The 19,022-nt window shown below is 40.2% G+C and overlaps 1 protein-coding gene across 7 annotated transcripts in view; it reads right to left on the reverse strand.

Annotated features, from left to right (window-relative positions):
* Positions 1–19,022, reverse strand: part of SPATA17 (spermatogenesis associated 17) — a 152,378-nt gene that overhangs the window by 111,280 nt on the left and 22,076 nt on the right. For all 7 annotated transcript variants that reach the window (XR_005455050.1, XR_005455049.1, XR_005455052.1 and 4 more), the window contains 2 exons: positions 15,991–16,041; positions 10,634–10,737 (listed from right to left, as the gene is read on the reverse strand). Coding sequence is in view for 3 of the 7 variants with exons in the window: in XM_038761178.1 (XP_038617106.1) it covers positions 10,634–10,737; positions 15,991–16,041 (155 nt within the window). In the remaining 4 variants the exon portion in view is untranslated. The remainder of the gene's footprint in view (positions 1–10,633; positions 10,738–15,990; positions 16,042–19,022) is intronic.

Below are 19,022 nucleotides of genomic sequence, written 5' to 3' on the forward strand. Positions count from 1 at the left end.
TTGCCTTTCTACCTTTCATGTCTTTTTCTTCCTCCTAATTTTGGACACCGAGCCCCACCTCCATTCAAGCTCTAGCTTCAGAAGCTTAGCCTGCTCTCTTACTTTGTGCATCAGAAAACACGGTCTTCGTTCTCGAATCCCTCGATTTGAACCAGGCAGCCCCAGTACATTCCCAAACTATTTGCAGTCCAAAGCACGTGCGGTAATTTTGCACTTATCTTTCCTGAGGCATTCTGCCTCATGGAATTTTATGAAGCAACCAGTTTGGGAAACTGATGATTAAACAACTGTTATTTACTCTATTACCCTCAAAAGCATCATTTGGTGGTACTTCTCACTGACTTAATTCACTCATGCTTTTTGTAGGCAGCTCTAGCAGGCTATTAGATGAAGGATGTTGCATTGTTATTCCATCACATTGGTCCCAGGTCATATTTCTTGACTCTTTGCCACTAAACACAATGGTCCACGTTCTCTGCAATTGTACTCTACATCAAGAACTGCTAAAAAGTACTTTCTGGGGCGTTACGTAATCTAAGGACAATTTATCAGTATTTTCCTCAGTGGCACAATATTGGCATGAAAATGATTTAGCGACATATTCAAAACAATTTATTTTATGTTTATAATTTAAAGTGTCAAATTAGGATTCTGTTTAAAATTTAATTCCTGTTATTTTATGAGAAATCTCCTTGTACTGATGTAGCGCAGCATCCTGAATTTCAATGTGGGTATTTGGATCGAGATAGAGATTGATGGCTGAAGTTAAATAAAAACACATGCTTGGTAAAACTAAAATAAATACTGTAAATATAAGAATCAGAAATTACACTGTCACAAGCAATTTAAATTTGTCATCGCGCAGAGCAAAGAATGATAAAACTAATGATGGCACACTCTTTCTTCAATCTAGTACATCACAAAAGCAAATAGTGCTCTGATGTGGCAATTAGTTTTATTGATCGACTAGAAGAGATATGCCATCTGCACCTGCAGGCTTCCACTAAATTGGGGACTTGTATATATGTATATATGTTTGTACATATTTATTACTCTATTTATTTATTTATTTATTTATTTTATTTGTACATATCTATTCTATTAATTTTATTTTGTTAGTATGCTTGGTTTTGTTCTCTGTCTCCCCCTTTTAGACTGTGAGCCCACTGTTGGGTAGGGACTGTCTCTATATGTTACCAATTTGTACTTCCCAAGCGCTTAGTACAGTGCTCTGCACATAGTAAGCGCTCAATAAATACAATTGATGATGATGATGATGATGATGACTTGGGGAAGGCTGTGGTTGTGACTGGGTTCTGGACAACTGTGAGCTCCCAGTGAGCTCCCTTTACCAACTGACCTACTGCTCAATCAATCAATCGTATTTATTGAGCGCTTACTGTGTGCAGAGCACTGTACTAAGCGCTTGGGAAGTACAAGTTGGCAACATTTAGAGACGGCACTCTTAGCCTTGTCTTTCATGATGCTTTGGGGTTTTTATTGTTTCAGCTCCCCTTAAGTCTTAGAGTGTGAGCCCTTTAAGGGCTCTGGGAAGAAGCTTAGTGGCCTACCGGATAGAATACGGGCATGGGAGTCAGAAGGATCTGGGTTCTAATCCCAGCTCTGCTACTTTTCTGCTGGGTGACCTTGGATAAGTCACTTAACTTCTCTGTGCCTCAGTTACCTCATCTGTAAAAGAGGGAGACTGTGAGCCCCATTTGAGACATGGACTGCATCCAGATTGATTGATTTGTACTTACTCTAGTGCTTAGAAGGGTGCCTGGCACAGAGTAAGCGCTTAACAACTACCATAAAAAAATGGATTCTCACCTGTGTATTTTTTTCTTATCAGTTAGTTGAGTTCCCTGCACACAGTAGGCGATTAGTAACTTCTATTACTTGTACTTGTACATATCTATTCTATTTATTTTATTTTGTTAGTATGTTTGGTTTTGTTCTCTGTCTCCCCCTTTTAGACTGTGAGCCCACTGTTGGGTAGGGACTGTCTCTACATGTTGCCAATTTGTACTTCCCAAGTGCTTAGTACAGTGCTCTGCACACAGTAAACGCTCAATAAATACGATTGATGATGATGTTGTACTTGATGTTCTTGCCCCTGATCCACCACTGCTTCTGCCCTTCTCTGGGGTGGCCAGTCGCCTTGTTGACAGCTGGGCCATCTCCAACATATAGTCAACACTGTGCCCTTTTATTCCCGGTCTTTATATTTTTAGCACCCATCCTCCTTCTGCCTCAGCTCCCGCTGCATGCTCTGTGGCACAGAGGTGGATCTGAGAGGGGGGACTCCAAAGGCTGTAGAAAAAGTTGGGGAGCCATGGATCCCCCTGGAGAAAACACCTTAGTTTAGATGAACTCAGAATACAGCTGCAAAATGGTACATGTCAAAAATGTTCCACAGCACATCCAGCTTAATGTGTGTGATGACATGTGTGTCTCGGTGTCTGATATTCTCCAGTGCCATTGGAAGTCACCCTAACTGCCTCTCTGCCCCAGTTTCTTTCAATGATCCTATTCCCATGGAAATCAAATGATCTTCCTAAGGGTTGATTGCCCTGCTTTCTCTCCCTCAGCCAGAGCTGAGGGAGTAGTATGCAATTACTCTCCCCACTGTCAAAGCCTTACTGAAAATACATCTCCTCCAAGAGGCCCTCCCCGACTAAGCCCTCATTTTCACTTTTCCCACTCCTTTCTGCATCATCGACTTGCTACCTCACACCCAGAACCTATTGTCAGAACCCTGAGACTTCTAGCCTTTTAGGTCAAGGGTGGGATTTGCCATGAGGTAACAGACAAGTAAAGAGTCACCAAGTATCTGAGCTGCAGGACTGGAGAAACCCACGCCATTCGGGGCTTCTCTTCAGAAAACAGGAAGATCAACATTGCTAAAATCCCCCCTTTCCTCTTCATCCAAAGTGCTACCACATTGATCCAAGCACTTACCCTACCCCGCCTTGATTACTATATCAGCCTCCTCGCTGACCTCCCTGCTTCCTGTGACTCCCCACTACAGAGCACTTCACTCTTCTCCCCAGCTCATTTTTCTACAAAAGCTTTCAGTCCATGTTTCCCCACTCCTCAAGAACCTCCAGTGATTGTCCATACACCTTTGCATTGAGCAGAAATTCCTTCAAAGCAATCACCTTGCCCCCTCCTACCTCACCTCACTACTTTCCTATTACAATCCAGGCTGCACACTCTGCTCCTCTAATGCTAACCTACTCACCGTACCTCGATCTCATCTATTTTGTTGCTGACCTCTCACCCACACCCTGCCAGTGGCCTGGAATGCCCTGCTTTTTCTAACCAACAATTACTCTCCCCACTGTCAAAGCCTCACTGAAAATACATCTCCTCCAAGAGGCCCTCCCCGACTTAGCCCTCATTTTCTCTTTTCCCACTCCCTTCTGCATCATCGACTTGCTACCTTTATTAACCACCCCTGACCCCAGCCCCACAGCACTTATGTATGCATCCATAATTTATTTATTTATATTAATGCCTGTCTTCCTGTCTAGACAGTACACTCATTGTGAGCGGGGGACATGTCTATCAACTCTATTATATTGTGATTTTGTGCTCTCTGAAGCACTTAGTAGAGTGCAGTGCATACAGCAAGGGTTCAATAAATACGACTGATTTATCGATTGTCCAAACCCTCCGGTCCCACAGTCTAGCTCTCAAACTTCTTTGGAGATTTTAGCAATGGTCACCACAAGATAACTTTGCTGGGGAGGACAACCAAAGAATAATACAAGACTTTATGATACCCAAACAGCTGTTTTTTTGTTGTGACCTGATATAGGTTAGCCATAAACAAGGGGGGATAGCACGAACTCTTAAAAGACCCAATGGAGCAAATCTCAAACAATATGATGTAGCCATGTACAGTTGGGATACAACAGAAGACAGAAGAGCTTGGCAAAATAGGGTGACTATCTTGAAACCAAAACTTTGGGGAGAACAAGATACGAAGAGGGAGAAAAGAAAACAGTGTCAGGCACCATGTAATATTGCTGCAGGGATAACCTACACAGGCACAGAGTGTGAAAAGGGATTGTTATTCAGCAATTGTTTTAGCCACTTATACTGTACTGACAAAAGTCTCACCATCAGCTCTGTATTCCCAGCTTACATTAATAAGATCTCACTGCCACTAGCAACATCTTTGAGACAGGTAAAAATATGTAGACACTGTTTCCCATATTCATAACTGCAAATATATTTAAATGACACATTCCCCTATGTCATTCAGAATTTCAGTATGGTTATATATTTGAAAAGAATATCAAATAAATTGCAAATTGTGACTAAAGGTCTATTTCTAAATAAAGGATGCTGACAATACTTTTAAAATAGGAAACCTAAGTAGTACGCAAAAAACTACATAAATTGTGAAAACCTAACATCTACAAATTATCACATTTGCATAAGCTCAATGATGCTTATGACACAATGCTATGAGGCATCTTTGGGGTTTTTATTATTTGATAACGAAAATTCCCATTTTCTTCCATAGCCCTTCATAAGGATAGCCTATCAACTACAGTTAGATAAAAACAAAATACTGTAATTTACTCAGTTGCAATCAGAAAATTATATTTTGAAAATGAAGTTTATTAATACCTAATCTTTAGGTAATCATATTTATTTTCTTAATTTACACAATATTTATGATGATATACATGTCCTTGAAATAGAGAGCAGGGACATTATACTGTGAAAAAGTAGCCTAGCTGCTGGAGTTCATAAATTTTGTTCTGCTTTGGATGAGTTCAAAGAATTGCCATGTAAGAAAAGCCTTACAGAGGGAATTTATCTGATTATGGCAGTAATAATTACCCAGCTGTTTATTGCAGATAGAGAAATAATTCATGTAGGCAATAGGCCGTGGTGGCAATGACACTCCGCATTTAGTAAATATGCAAACTGTTCACTTCTAATTAACCAAGCTAGAGGATGCCCTTATTAAATGTATAAACTAAAAGTGCCTTCCTGACAAGTGATAAATTGTTACATTGCACAAACTCTTGCCACGGAATTATTGGAGTGAACTTGGGGCTTAACTTCATTAAGAGATCTTGTGGGATTGTTAAATGAGGATGGACAGCATAACAAGCCCCACCTGACAGCCAATGATATGTTAGAGCTTAGCAAAACTGCACCTTTTCTTACTTTTCTGTTAAGATGCACTTTAGATAGAGCAGGACTGTATGACGTCTATCCTGTGACAACATGGGGGAATATTAGATAAGGCTATGAGCTCTTCCTCATCAATCCCCGTGTCTGCAATTTTCTATTCTGCTCATGCTGTTTCTGCCATGTAAACAGAGTTTCTTCTTCAGTTGCATGACAATGCTGTGACCCCAAATACATCTCCAAATCATTACACCCGAATTCTGACCGAATTCATTACACCCCTTCCTTCCTCTCCCCCTCGTCCCCCTTTCCATCCCATCTTACCTCCTTCCCTTCCCCACAGCACCTGTATATATGTATATATGGTTGTACATATTTATTACTCTATTTATTTATTTATTTATTTATTTTACTTGTACATTTCTATCCTATTTATTTTATTTTGTTGGTATGTTTGGTTCTGTTCTCTGTCTCCCCCTTTTAGACTGTGAGCCCACTGTTGGGTAGGGACTGTCTCTATGTGTTGCCAATTTGTACTTCCCAAGCGCTTAGTACAGTGCTCTGCACATAGTAAGCGCTCAATAAATACGATTGATTGATTGATTGATTGACGTTTCCCTAAACCCCACCCAACATTACTATCCTGGTGGTAGCTGCCAAACACAATGTGGTAGAATGAGAAAACGTGGTGGATTTTAAGTGTTGCAGGAGCCAGAATAGATGTAGTCTACTTGACCAACATAACATGGCTTGTAAATGACTCATTTACCACGCTGGGCTAATTATACTCCCAGTGCTACTCTCTTAGATATACTGCCACGTTCAATATTTGTATATTTACTGTGGTTTAAATATTCAAAATAATTGCTTTGCAAAACACCTCCACTAGAATATTTACTACTTCTGCAGTGGCGAAAGATATGAACCTAATATCTATGATTTATATGTTTTTATCTGTTTGGCTCTCCCTTCCTAATTTCTTTACAGAGCTCCACAGAAGAAGTGGTTTATATGCCGCATTATGGAGCTAACCTCAGTCAAAAAATCATAAGTTAACCATAGTTGGAAATTGACATTCTACGTAAATACTAATGATATAATGGCAACAGCATGCTAATTTATGAGAAGTAATGTCCATTTGCTTATCAAGGATTAGAAATTGCTTCACATGAAACAGAATGCTAATTCCACTACATCATAGGGAATTATAACCTACGTTAATTGCTCTTGGCAAATCTCCCCATGTCACCATTTTGCCAATGCTTAGAATGGTTGAATGTTCTTCAGATATACATAAATAAAATACACATTTGTCATTTCACATTATTCAATTTAGAGGAATATGTTTTTTTTAAGGTAGAAAGATATAATTGTACTAATCTATCACCCAGAGCCCCTAAAATAAACTTGTGCCCAACTAAGAAGAATTTGTGCCATTTTTAGCTTGAGTTTAAAATAATTTAATTATGAGTTAGGTTGAGTCAGACTCTCCCAGTTTATAAACTATGTTTTGGAAGTAAGATGGACATTTTGGAATGCTGCATTAGCACCTTCAAGCCATAAATGATTGCTTCAGTATATTAAAATATGTCAGTGGATTGAAAAAGATGATATAACTTTTGAAGGTATCTAAGTTTCTTCCAGCCATAGTTTTAAGTGAGCCAGAAGAATTGGAGATAATTTTTTAATCATTATTATGCATTACATATTTAGGGCTTACTAATTACTGGGGTAGATAGACAATAATCAGCTTGGACACAGTCCCTGTTCTTTAAAGGGCTCACATTTGAGAGGTAGAGAGGGGTAGTGAATGTAGGTGGCTTATACCCAATTTACAGTTTATGTGACTTGTCAGTGGCAGAGCTGGGATTAGAGCCCCAGTCTTCTTCCTTCCAATGTAGAAGGAAGAATCAAATGTAATATCATTTTTACTAATAAAGCGAAGCTTGCTTTTGTGACCATATTCATTCCCTTAGAGAGAGTAACTGTGGGGGCAGGGGCAGGGGGCAGGGGAAGAGAGGTGTTGCAGAGGAGGAGGAAACAAAAGTAAAGAGGCCTTAATGATTACTCTCTCTCCTAAATGTAGCTCTGGTCCTGAATAAAGCACTCCTTTTAGCTTTCTCCTGTTGGTGGAGATTCCTTCTTTGTTTTTCTGAAATCCCTAACTTTAAACATTCCATCACCACCAAGTATCAAATGAGTTATTTTCTGATGTTTTCCAAATTGTACATGCTAAGGTCCGCCAAAGATGGTGAGGAATCTGGGGATAGGAAAACATTTCTCTGAAGCATGATTATGGCCTTAATGGAAAAACGCAGATAAACCTCAGAGGAGGCATGACCAAAACATGGCCAACAGGTTCTGCAAGGTGTCGGGAAGTTAGCTGGCTGGCAGCAGGGAAGCAGGAGGTGAGAGAGGGACACAGACCAGCCTGCCCCTCCTTTGCTTCTACTGGCAGCAAGGATCCCGATTAGAAGCACTACTGCTGCTAGGCTTATTCCAGAAGGCCGCTCTCCGGGATCTCCAGCAGTGTGACCCAATGGAAAGAGGATGGGCCTGGGATTCAGAGGATGTGGGTTCTAATCCCAGTTCTGTTACTGCTTGCTGCGTGACCTGCTGCAAGTCACTTACCTTCTCGATACCTCAGTTTCCTCATCTGTAAAATGGGAATACCTCTTCCCCATCTTATTTAGACTGTGAGCTTGGTTATTAGTAAGTTAACCTATAGTTCTTTCTGTTATTTTGCAGGGCACCAGTGGATACCATGCTATTCATTCTGCGTCGCACTGACTTGCTTCCTTTGCTCTTCCTCCCTTTCAGCCCCACAGAACTTATGTACGTATCTGTAATTTTATTTATTTGCATTGGTGTCTGCCTCCCCTCCTCTGGATTGTAAGCTCATTGTGGGCAGGGAGTGTCACTATTTATTGTACTGTACTTTCCTAAGTGCTTAGTACAGTGCTCTGCACATAGTAAGCACTCAATAAATATGATCAAATGAATGAATGAATTTCCATACTCTTTTCAACAGAAAGATGCACTCCACTTGATCCAGAGGATCACCTGGCCAAGTGTGAGCATTTACGTATGTATGGTAACGAGCCAGTGTGCGTCTTTCTCTTGCTCTGCCTCTTACTTTCTCTTCTTTACCTAACTTTTTCTCCCCTGTAATCTTGGAACACTGTCTCTGCATCAAGAGCTCCTCTTATTAATAATAATAACAATGGCATTTATTAATACTGCATCCACAAAATATAAAGATAGTACTATTCATCAATTTCATTTCCTTTTGTTAGTTTTTATAATTGTACTAGAATGCTATTAATTTGGACTTTTTTTGTATTTTCAAGTTTAGGGGTTTTTTTAAAGAGACCCCCAGATATGAATGTATAGCCATCTCAGGAATGGACATACCTGCTTTAGAAACTGCTGCAGTTTGACTCATGATTTATCACTTTATAATGCACATCTACTACTGGAACTCCCCTTCACAGAAAATTCATTGATGTTTTAATACACGGTAACAGTTTTAATCAATTATCTTATTAGATCCATTATAAAACACAACTTCTAAAGTGCCTGAAAATCTTGTGTTGACCTCTAAATATTGCCTAGCAAAACAAGTCTCATCACAGAAGTCCCTCACAAAAACCTGAGTCTACATTGCTATTTTGACTCTTGAATGATTTATTTTTGACCACCAAAAGTTCTCAACTAGCGAGGAGGATTCGTTTAGGGAAACAAAAAAAAAATTCCACTATTCATTCATTCAATCGTATTTATTGAGTGCTTACTGTGTGCAGAGCACTGTACTAAGCGCTAAATCCAAACCTTAATCCTCTGATTAAATAAATCGATCGTCACCATGGCTCATCACCCTGTTCAACATCATCATCTTCAACCGTATTTAGTTCCTACTGTGAACACAGCACTCTCTTGGGTAGATCATGGGCACTATTCAAACCCTCCAAACGAGCCTAGGTGGAAGTCTGGTAAGGGAGTTGAATGGCGGTCATGGGTTCTAATTCTGGCTCCACCATTTGTCTGCTGTGGGGTCTTGGGCAAGCCACTTCACTTTTCTGGGCCTCAGTGACCTCATCTGTAAAACGGGGATTGAGACTGTGAGCCCCAAGTGGGGCAGGGACTGTGTCCAACCCAATTTGCTTGTATCCATCCCAGCAGTGCCTGGAATATAGTAAGTGCTTAACAAATACCATGATTATTATCACTAATTATTAATGGGGAGAAGGGGAGAAAAAAATTCAAGACCCATGAAGTAGGAGCCAGATTTGCTTATATTTTCCAAAGATCACTGGAGCAGAGGAGCAAATCTCTTCCCAGAAAACCCCAATGACCTCTGGACAATGTGCACATCTAAAGCGCTAGCTCTACAAAAGCCCCCCAACAGAATAATGGCTAAAGTCAAAATTTAATCAATATTACTAATTAGAAAGAATATAAAGCGAGAATTCAAAATCTGAGAATCTCAACTGCAGGCCCACGGATCAAAGAAATACAGAGACCTTTAGCATGGGCTTGTAACCAGAATTCCAGAGCCTAAGACAGGCCTGAATCTAAGGCATTTGCTTGGGAAAGGGGATGGAAAATGTTTAAAGCTGAAATAATCCTAAATTTGATCACGTTAACCTCCACTTCCCCAGTTACAGATGAATCCCAGAGAATACAGCCTTACCACAGATAAATACCAACAGGAAAGAGAGCAGCAACATGCAGGAGTTTTCCTCTGAGACAAACCTTTAAGAAATCCAAGCACCGTCCTAGCTCTGCCTAGACATGTGTGTATCTTTCTAATAAATCAGTGGTATTTATTGAACACTTTCATTGTTCAGAGCACTTTACTAAGCTCTTGGGAGAGTACAATAGAGAAGACATGATCCCTGCCTTCGAGAAGCTTACAATCTATGAGGGGAGATAGATATTAAAATACATTATAGATAGGAGGAGAAGTGACTGAGTATAAAGATAAATACAGATGTGGCTGAAGGAGATGGGTTAGCTCCTCAGTTCTTAGGGAGTAGCTGAGTGATCTGGGTGGTGAACTGCACTGCTCAGATTTTGGAGTACAGCGCTTAGTACAGTGCTCTGCACATAGTAAGCGCTCAATAAATACGATTGATGATGGAGTAGTTCCCAGCTTTTGGGTTGACGGCAGAATCCAAATGTCCTGGCTCACAAACGCTAGTTAGGATGAGGACTTTTCCTAAGAAGAAATGGGTCATCGACCAAAAGTCCTTGATGAATTACGAGAAGAAGAGTGAAGGATGTTCACTATTAAATTCACAACCATGAGAATGGATTAAAAACCAGGGTAATTGCCATACAAAAAGTGCTCAATAAATGCCATTGATTGATTGTACTGGTAGTAGAAGACTGAATAGACCAGGCAGAGAACAGTTAAATGATAATGCTTTTAAAGAAATCAAAGTTTTACCACAGTGTATTTGTTGATCATCACCTTAAATTTTCATTGTTTCGGCAAATTCCTTCGAGGTATTTCTTCCTTGCGTAATAATTATGTTTCTCTTTCCGGGTGTGATAGCCTCGCCATCGTTTCTGAATCTATCAAAGACAATACTTTATTTTATATGATAGTGTAGCAAAAAAGAGCATTTAAATTCTGTCTCTTTTCATTGAAATGATGAGGACTTCGAACTGCTATCAAACATTGAAATATTTTTTCAAATTGTATGCTTTTCTGTATTAAACGATACAATCAAACATAAAGCAGCATGACCTGATGAAAAGGACATAAGATTGGGAGTTAGGCAGCCTGGGTTCTAGTCCCGGCTCTGCTACTTCCCTGCTACGGACCTTAGGCACGTCACTAGGTTTTTCTGCTGCAGTTTCCTCAGCTGTAAAATGGGGATTAAATACCTTTTCTCTCTCCCTCTTACTCTGCAAGCCCCATATAAGACAGGGACTGTGTCTGACCTGATTATAGTATATCTACCCCAGCGCTTAACACAGTGTTTAGCATACTCCCCACAAGGGACAGGAACTATGTCCAATTCTCACCTATCCTTTTCCAGCAATTGGTACAGTACTCAGCACACACACTTAATAAATGTTATTACTACAAAGAATGCATCTGAAAGATACCACAATTATCACTGTCAAGTCCAATTACTTTTTTCCAACTTTTGACATCACTAATAATGATCACTGTTGCATTTGTTAATCACTGAGTATGTGCCGCACACTGTACGAGCCACTGGGGTAAATACAAAATAAGCAGATCCCACATGGGGCTCAAGGTCTAAGTAGGAAAAAGAACAGGCACTGAATCCCCATTTTACAGATGATGGAACTGAGGCTCAGAGAAGTTATGTGACTTGCCAAGGTCACACAGCAGGTAAGGGGCAGAACTGAGATTGGAACGCAGGTCCTCTGACCATGCCCATGTTCATGTTCCCAGGCCCATGTTCTTTCCACTAGATCAATGCTGATTCTCCAGTGAATCGAAATTCCACATGGAGACAAATCTCATCTGATGGATGCTGTAATCCCAACTCTGCCAGCTGCCTCCTGCTGTGTGACTTTGTCCAAGTCGTTTAATTTCTGTGTGCCTCAGTTTCATCATCTGTAAAATCCTCTCTTTTACTGTGAGCCCCATATGGGACAAGGGCTGGGTCAGATCTGATTATCTCACATTTACTCCACCACTCAGTACAGTGCTTGGCATAAAATATTATTTTAATGGCATTGCAGTTGGCTCAGTAAACCAACCACCAACTTCTTGGGCCATGGGCATAAACGGGATTCTTCAGTGAAATCACACCTCATCCAAAAGGCCTTTTCCAGCTGATTTTTACCCTCCCCATTTTATATCTCCAACTACTATTTAGCACTTGTGAGTGCCAATTCAATACTTTCAGCACCTAAACACATTCAGTAATCATCATCCACCTTCCCAACTCTTGCCCCCCAGCCCCCGCACGCACCCTTATATACCCCAACCGTTGTTTCTCCAACTACAATGTAAGCTTCTTGAAGGCAGGAGTAAGTCTATTGTACACTCCCAAGCACTTAGTACAGTGCTCTGCATGTAGGAGGTGTTCACAAAAATACCACTGCTAACTGATTTTGAGGATTCCTGCCGGAAGACCAGGAATTTGATTTGTTTTACCAATTGCTCTGAGAGATTATGCTGAGACAGCCAGATACTCATTCCCAGAATTTGCTTTTCACATGCAAAATAACACTTAGCTGAAGAGTAGAAAAGAAAATCTTTACCATAGTTGTTATAAAAAAGTGAGAAGACCAAACGCTTGATCAATGCATCAGAGGAACTGGAAGTTAGCTGTGTATGGCTATTTCAGTTGCTCTGGTAAATTTCAGTCAGTAAATACAGTTGACATTTACTCAAGGCCATAGATATTTATCTCTACAGCTATGAATGTGATTTCTATGAATGTGATTTTGAATATATTATTTTTCTTTCAAGTACACAACATCTTGAGTGCACAAATACGTTAATGAACCCCACGTGGCACAGGGATTATGTCCAATCCAATTATCTTGTATCTACCGCCAGTGTTTAGCACAGTGCTTGGTACATAGTAAGCACTTGAATACCATTACCATTATTACTAATGATAATAATAATAATATTATTGGCTGCAACCTGGCCCTCATCATGAAATCTGTCTGAACCTTATATTTCATCTGGAAAATAAGAATAATAATGCTTGATACTCATCTTTGTGAGCTTTAAAAACATGTGGAATGAATAGTTGAATATATAATAGTAGTAATTGCCTTCCCTCCCAAATCCTTCCCTCTCCCTGACTTTCCCATCACTGTTGACGGCACTACCATCCTTCCTGTCTCACAAGCCCACAACCTTGGTGTCATCCTCGATTCCGCTCTCTCGTTCACCCCTCACGTCCAATCCGTCACCAAAACCTGCCGGTCTCACCTCCGCAACATTGCCAAGATCTGCCCTTTCCTCTCCATCCAAACCGCTACCCTGCTCGTTCAAGCTCTCATCCTATCCCGTCTGGATTACTGTATCAGCCTCCTCTCTGATTTCCCATCCTCGTGTCTCTCCCCACTTCAATCCATACTTCACGCTGCTGCCCGGATTGTCTTTGTCCAGAAATGTTCTGGGCATGTTACTCCCCTCCTCAAAAATCTCCAGGGGCTACCAATCAACCTACGCATCAGGCAGAAACTCCTCACCCTGGGCTTCAAGGCTGGCCATCCATCCCCTCGCCCCCTCCTACCTCACCTCCCTTCTGTCCTTCTCCAGCCCAGCCCGCACCCTCCGCTCCTCCGCCGCTGATCTCCTCACCGTACCTCGTTCTCGCCTGTCCCGCCATCGACCCCCGGCCCACGTCCTCCCCCGGGCCTGGAATGCCCCCAATCCCTCTGCCCATCCGCCAAGCTCGCTCTCTTCCTCCCTTCAAGGCCCTACCGAGAGCTCACCTCCTCCAGGAGGCCTTCCCAGACTGAGCACCCTCCTTCCTCTCCCCCTCCTCTCCCTCCCCACCCCCCCGCCTTACCTCCTTCCCCTCCCCACAGCACCTGTATATATGTATATATGTTTGTACATATTTATTACTCTATTTTATTTGTACATATTTATTCTATTTATTTAATTTTGTTAATATGTTTTGTTTTATTCTCTGTCTGCCCCTTCTAGACTGTGAGCCCACAGTTGGGTAGGGACCGTCTCTATACGTTGCCAACTTGTACTTCCCAAACGCTTAGTACAGCGCTCTGCACACAGTAAGCGCTCAATAAATACGATTGAATGAATGAATGAATGAATAATAAAAATATTGAAAGTGCTTTGATAAATTTTTCGCTTTTGTAAAGCGCTATGTAGTTTTGTGACAATTGCTTTTAAATTCCAAGGTGAATGCTTTAACACTTTCAAAAAATGAACAGTACACATGCCCTTCAACTTTCAAAAGTGATTGGTACAAAACAATTATTTTCATTGATCAGCACTGAACAGATCATTTTAAACAAAGTCATTGTGTGCTCAGCAGATTACAGCTTGTTAGCGGGCAAGTTCTAAATGACCCCTTAAGCTAGTCAAATCAATGATGCATATTCCTCATTAAGTAACATCAAAATGGAAGTGATCTTATAAGTAATATTTATTTTAAGCACTAAAGCAAATGGCAAAATCTTGACATATCAAAAGCCATCTGCTCATAGAATGGTCCCCCCCCCTCCCCCCCGCCATGAATTTACTTTAGTTGAAAAAAAATTCATATTACCTGAGTACTACCAGACAACAAAACAATAGGATTTCCCCCCCAATACTTAAATAAAAATGGAATCATGGAAAGGAAACCTATTTAATAAAAATGTCATTAATGTTATTAATCCCCTGAATCTATAAAGTGTTTTTCGTTAAGTAGCATGTACTTTGCATATATTAGTTCTACTATTCATTCCACATGTTTTTAAAGCTCACAAAGATGAGTATCAAGCATTATTATTCTTATTTTCCAGATGAAATATAAGGTTCAGACGGATTTCAAAACGAGGGCCAGGTTGCAGCCAATAGCAGAATCAGGACTAAAACCAGATCTTTTGACTTCAGTCAATCAGTGGTATTTATTGAGAGCTTACTGTGTGTGGAGCACTGTATGAAGTGCTTGGGAGAATAAAATATCCTTGAGTTGGTAAATGGGATTCTTGCCCTCAAGAAGCTTAAAATCTAGTGACTGCTAATCTAATGTCACTTAAATATCTAGCCTGTTCATTTTTTTATGTTTTACAACGATATAAATGAACCATTTCTATGCCCTAGGAGGGAAACCAGCCTAAGGATCATCTTTTCCAAATCAATCAATCAATTGTATTTATTGAGCACTTACTATGAGTTGCTATACGCCTACACAATTCTATTTCTCTTCCTATTACAGTTTTGGGTCTCCCTGGTTTCTGAAAGTAAAAGCTACTTTCTAAACCTGGCTGTATGATGATTTCATAAGGGTATAATAATAATTAATAATTATGGTTTTTGTTAAGCTCTTACTATGTGCCAGGCACTATATTAAGCGCTAGGATGGATACTAGCAAATTGGGTTGGACACGGTCCCCTGTCCCACATGGGGCTCACAATCTTAATCCCCATTTTACAGATGAGGTAACTGAGGCCCGGAGAAGTGAAGCGACTTGCCCAAGGTCAAACAGCAGACAAGTGGAGGAGCCAGGATTAGAAAACCTGGAAATAGAAAACCTGGAAAACCTGACTCTTTCGTTGTAAAATGATCTGTAAAGATTTGAGCTTCATAATGGGGAGGCTGAGAGGACTTGGATCTGATTTCACCTATATCTCCTTATCCGACTCAGTTTCCCTTTCTAACTAGTCGAACTTCAACAGGAACATGGGACACAGCTTATGATCTTCAAATCTCTAACCACTACTTCTAACTAGTCGAACTTCAACAGGAACATGGGACACAGCTTATGATCTTCAAATCTCTAACCACTGGACTACAATGCCCTGGCAATAATGATATTGGGTATTTAAAACCGTGGAACTATTTCTTCTTATGCACTATTTATGTTCTCTGGGTCACATTTAAGCTATTTCTCCAGCTGTGACTCGGAAATATTTACCTCCACCTCAAAAATGTGTATACAATATAAGTTTTAGATTATCTTTTAATTTCTGAATGCTGCCCTGATTACTTGGTATAACTTCAACTTTTTCACTAGCTACTATTTCCTCTCTCTACCATCAGCATATCAATCAAATTTATATTATTCTGGTATGCTCATTTTATTAAAAGCAAATTCGGAGCACAATTGACTTTTCATTTGTTTAACAAGTGAAGAAATATTTACCCTGACAGCCATTTCATTGTAGAAATTCATCTTCATATTAAAATATTCTGTCTGTGAATCAAGAGAGAAAAAGACGGCATACATTTCAGTTACACAAAGACAGTACTCTTATTTTTACATATAAAAGATAAGAATCTTTATACATAATACATAATAAGAGTTCTAGACTTAGTGAGAATAAAATCAAACTTCGTATTGAAGGCATAGACCTCCTAATACATAATGCAGGCTTAACCAGGAAAATCTATGATAGTCAAACTAGGAGCTAATGGAGATATATGATCATAAAATGCTCTCCGCTGAGTTTGATAATCAATGGTGCTCTACTGAGAATAGAATAACAAAGAAGAAATATTCACAAGTGCTGGTGACATATAGTATTGTATGATTTATTCACTGGGGTTCTTTTAGCCAAAACTCACAGAAACATAAAAGGAATTCATATTTCAATACGTCTGGTTTAATGAAAAATTCAAAGAAATGCTGTCTTTAGTTGAAATCATTCAAGGATACGGATGCAGTGATGGAGCAAAATTGTGCCTTCAAACCATCTGTATAAAGTGTTATGTACTTAGCTGCCTCTTGAGTAATCCTTGGGAAATTTGTTTCGTTTAATATTCATTTTAACACCAAGAAATCATAAATGTAACCACAGCATTTTAGCATAAATCATCAGATAGACGAAACACTTCCTAAAATTCGATGGTTTTTCTTAATGAAGTCAAATTCCCCTTATAGTGACACATTCCTTTTACAGTGAACAATCCTTTGGCAGAGTAGGTTATTTTAATGGACATATCACTTTAAACTAACTTTCCACATCTGTTCCACCCTCTAATTACAAATGCAGAATGAAAGTAATTCAACGCTGTATCATAAAAAAGTAAGATAAGTATGTTAAATGCTTGTATAAGTCCCTTACTCAGTGCTATGTGCGTTCAACATTTTAATGTTTCTGACCCAATTGGAAGAGAAAGAGCTACTCGCTGATAAAAAGGCCACTTTCCCTATGGCAAACAGGAATTCACTATAAAAGGGTTTCACTGTAATTAGTGTTATTTGAATTGCCTGGTCTGATCCAAAGCAAATTGTCTGTGGAGAGCAGCAGGACTGGATTATTTATCAACAGTCTGGGCAATTAAGAAACAGTTGGCTGCAATATGTTATTTACAAATGAACACAACGATGCTACTTCATTTCAAATTCTTTCTTCATCGCAGCGAGCAAGGCATAATTCTTTCGGTTTAATCAAGGTGCATTATAAATATTTAAATATTGGACTCATTCAAACAACATTAATGAGCCAAATGGCATGAGGTCTTCAAAAAAAAAGAAGAAAAATATCAGAAATCCGAGTCCCAATTTATGTAATTATGTCATTATATTATGTATAATATACTAATACGTTATTATTGTGATATTATGATATAATAACAATATATTTACCATCAATCACCTTGCCCCCTCCTACCTCACCTCGCTGCTCTCCTATTGCAACGCAAGCCGCACACTTGGCTCTTTTGGTGCCAACCTACCCTCTGTACCTCGATCTTGTCTATCTCGCCGCCGACCTCTCGTTCACATCCTGCCATTGGGCCTGGAACCCCCTTTCTCTTCATTTCTGACTGACAATTACTCTCCCCTCCTTCGAAGTCTTACTGAAGGCACAACTCCTCCAAGAGGCCTTCCCCGACAAAATCCTCATTTTCTCTTCTCCCCCACCCTTCTGCGTCACCCTGACTTGCTCCCTGTACTCACTCCACCTCAACTCACTGCCCTTATGAACATATCCATAATTTATTTATTCATATTAATGTCTATCTCCCTCTCTGGACTATACGATCACTGTGGGCAGGGCACATGTCTTCCAACTCTTATTGTACTCTCCCAAATGCTTACTTTAGTGCTCTGCACATAGTAAGCATCAATAAATAGGACTGATTAGTGCAAAAATTTGGGAAAGGAGCTATATCATTTCCCTGATTCGCATTTTTGACGATAAAGTTGCCTGTCATAAACAACTGATAAACAACTGATAAGCTTCAGCTCAATAACAGGGACTTCGAGACAGAGAACCTGGGCAAATGAATTGATTAAAGTGCTAGTGGTTTATGCACCCCCATTCTCTGGTCCCTGCTTACCACAGAAGGCCACAATAATAATAATAATAATAATAATAATGATGGCTTTTGTTAAGCGCTTATTATGTGCCAAGCACTGTTCTAAGTGCTGGGGGGGATACAAGGTAATCAGGTTGTCCCACATGGGGCTCACAGTCTTAATCCCCATTCTCCAGATGAGGTAACTGAGGCCCAGAGAAGTTAAGTGAGTTGCCCAAAGTCTCACAGCAGACAAGCAACAGAGCTGGGTTTAGAAACCACAACTTCTGACTCCCAAGCCCGTGGTCTTTCCACTGAGCCATGAACCAAGTAGATGAACGGGGTTGCAATACTGTAAAGTCCATACAAGGATTTTATGTGCAAAACTCTTTCATGACCCAAATCACCGCAGAACAGTGCTGGTGCTATGACATAAACTGACAGACCAGCTTTGCTTTGGTAGCTGCTGGGGTTTTTCCTCCCCACATTAGCCAGTTATTTTCAGGATTCCTGCTTAGCTTATCCACCATTCATTTATTCAATCGCATTTATTGAGCGCTTACTGTGTGCAGAGCACGGTACTAAGCACTTGGAAAGTACAAGTTGGCAACATATAAAGACGGGCCCTACCCAAAAACGTGCTCACAGTCTAGAAGGGGGAGATGGACAACAGAACAAAACATGCAGACAGGTGTCAAAGTCGTCAGAACAAATAGAATTAAAGTTATATGCACAAATAATAATAATGATGGCATTTATTAAACACTCACTATGTGCAAAGCACTGTTCTAAGCGCTGGGGAGGTTACAAGGTGATCAGGTTGTCCCACGGGGGGCTCACAGTCTTAATCCCCATTTTACAGACGAGGGAACTGAGGCCCAGAGAAGTGAAGTGACTTGCCCGAAGTCACACAGCTGACAAGTGGCGGAGTCG

This window comes from Tachyglossus aculeatus, chromosome 19, assembly GCF_015852505.1.
Source record: "Tachyglossus aculeatus isolate mTacAcu1 chromosome 19, mTacAcu1.pri, whole genome shotgun sequence".
In the NCBI taxonomy this organism is placed as follows: Eukaryota; Metazoa; Chordata; class Mammalia; order Monotremata; family Tachyglossidae; genus Tachyglossus; species Tachyglossus aculeatus.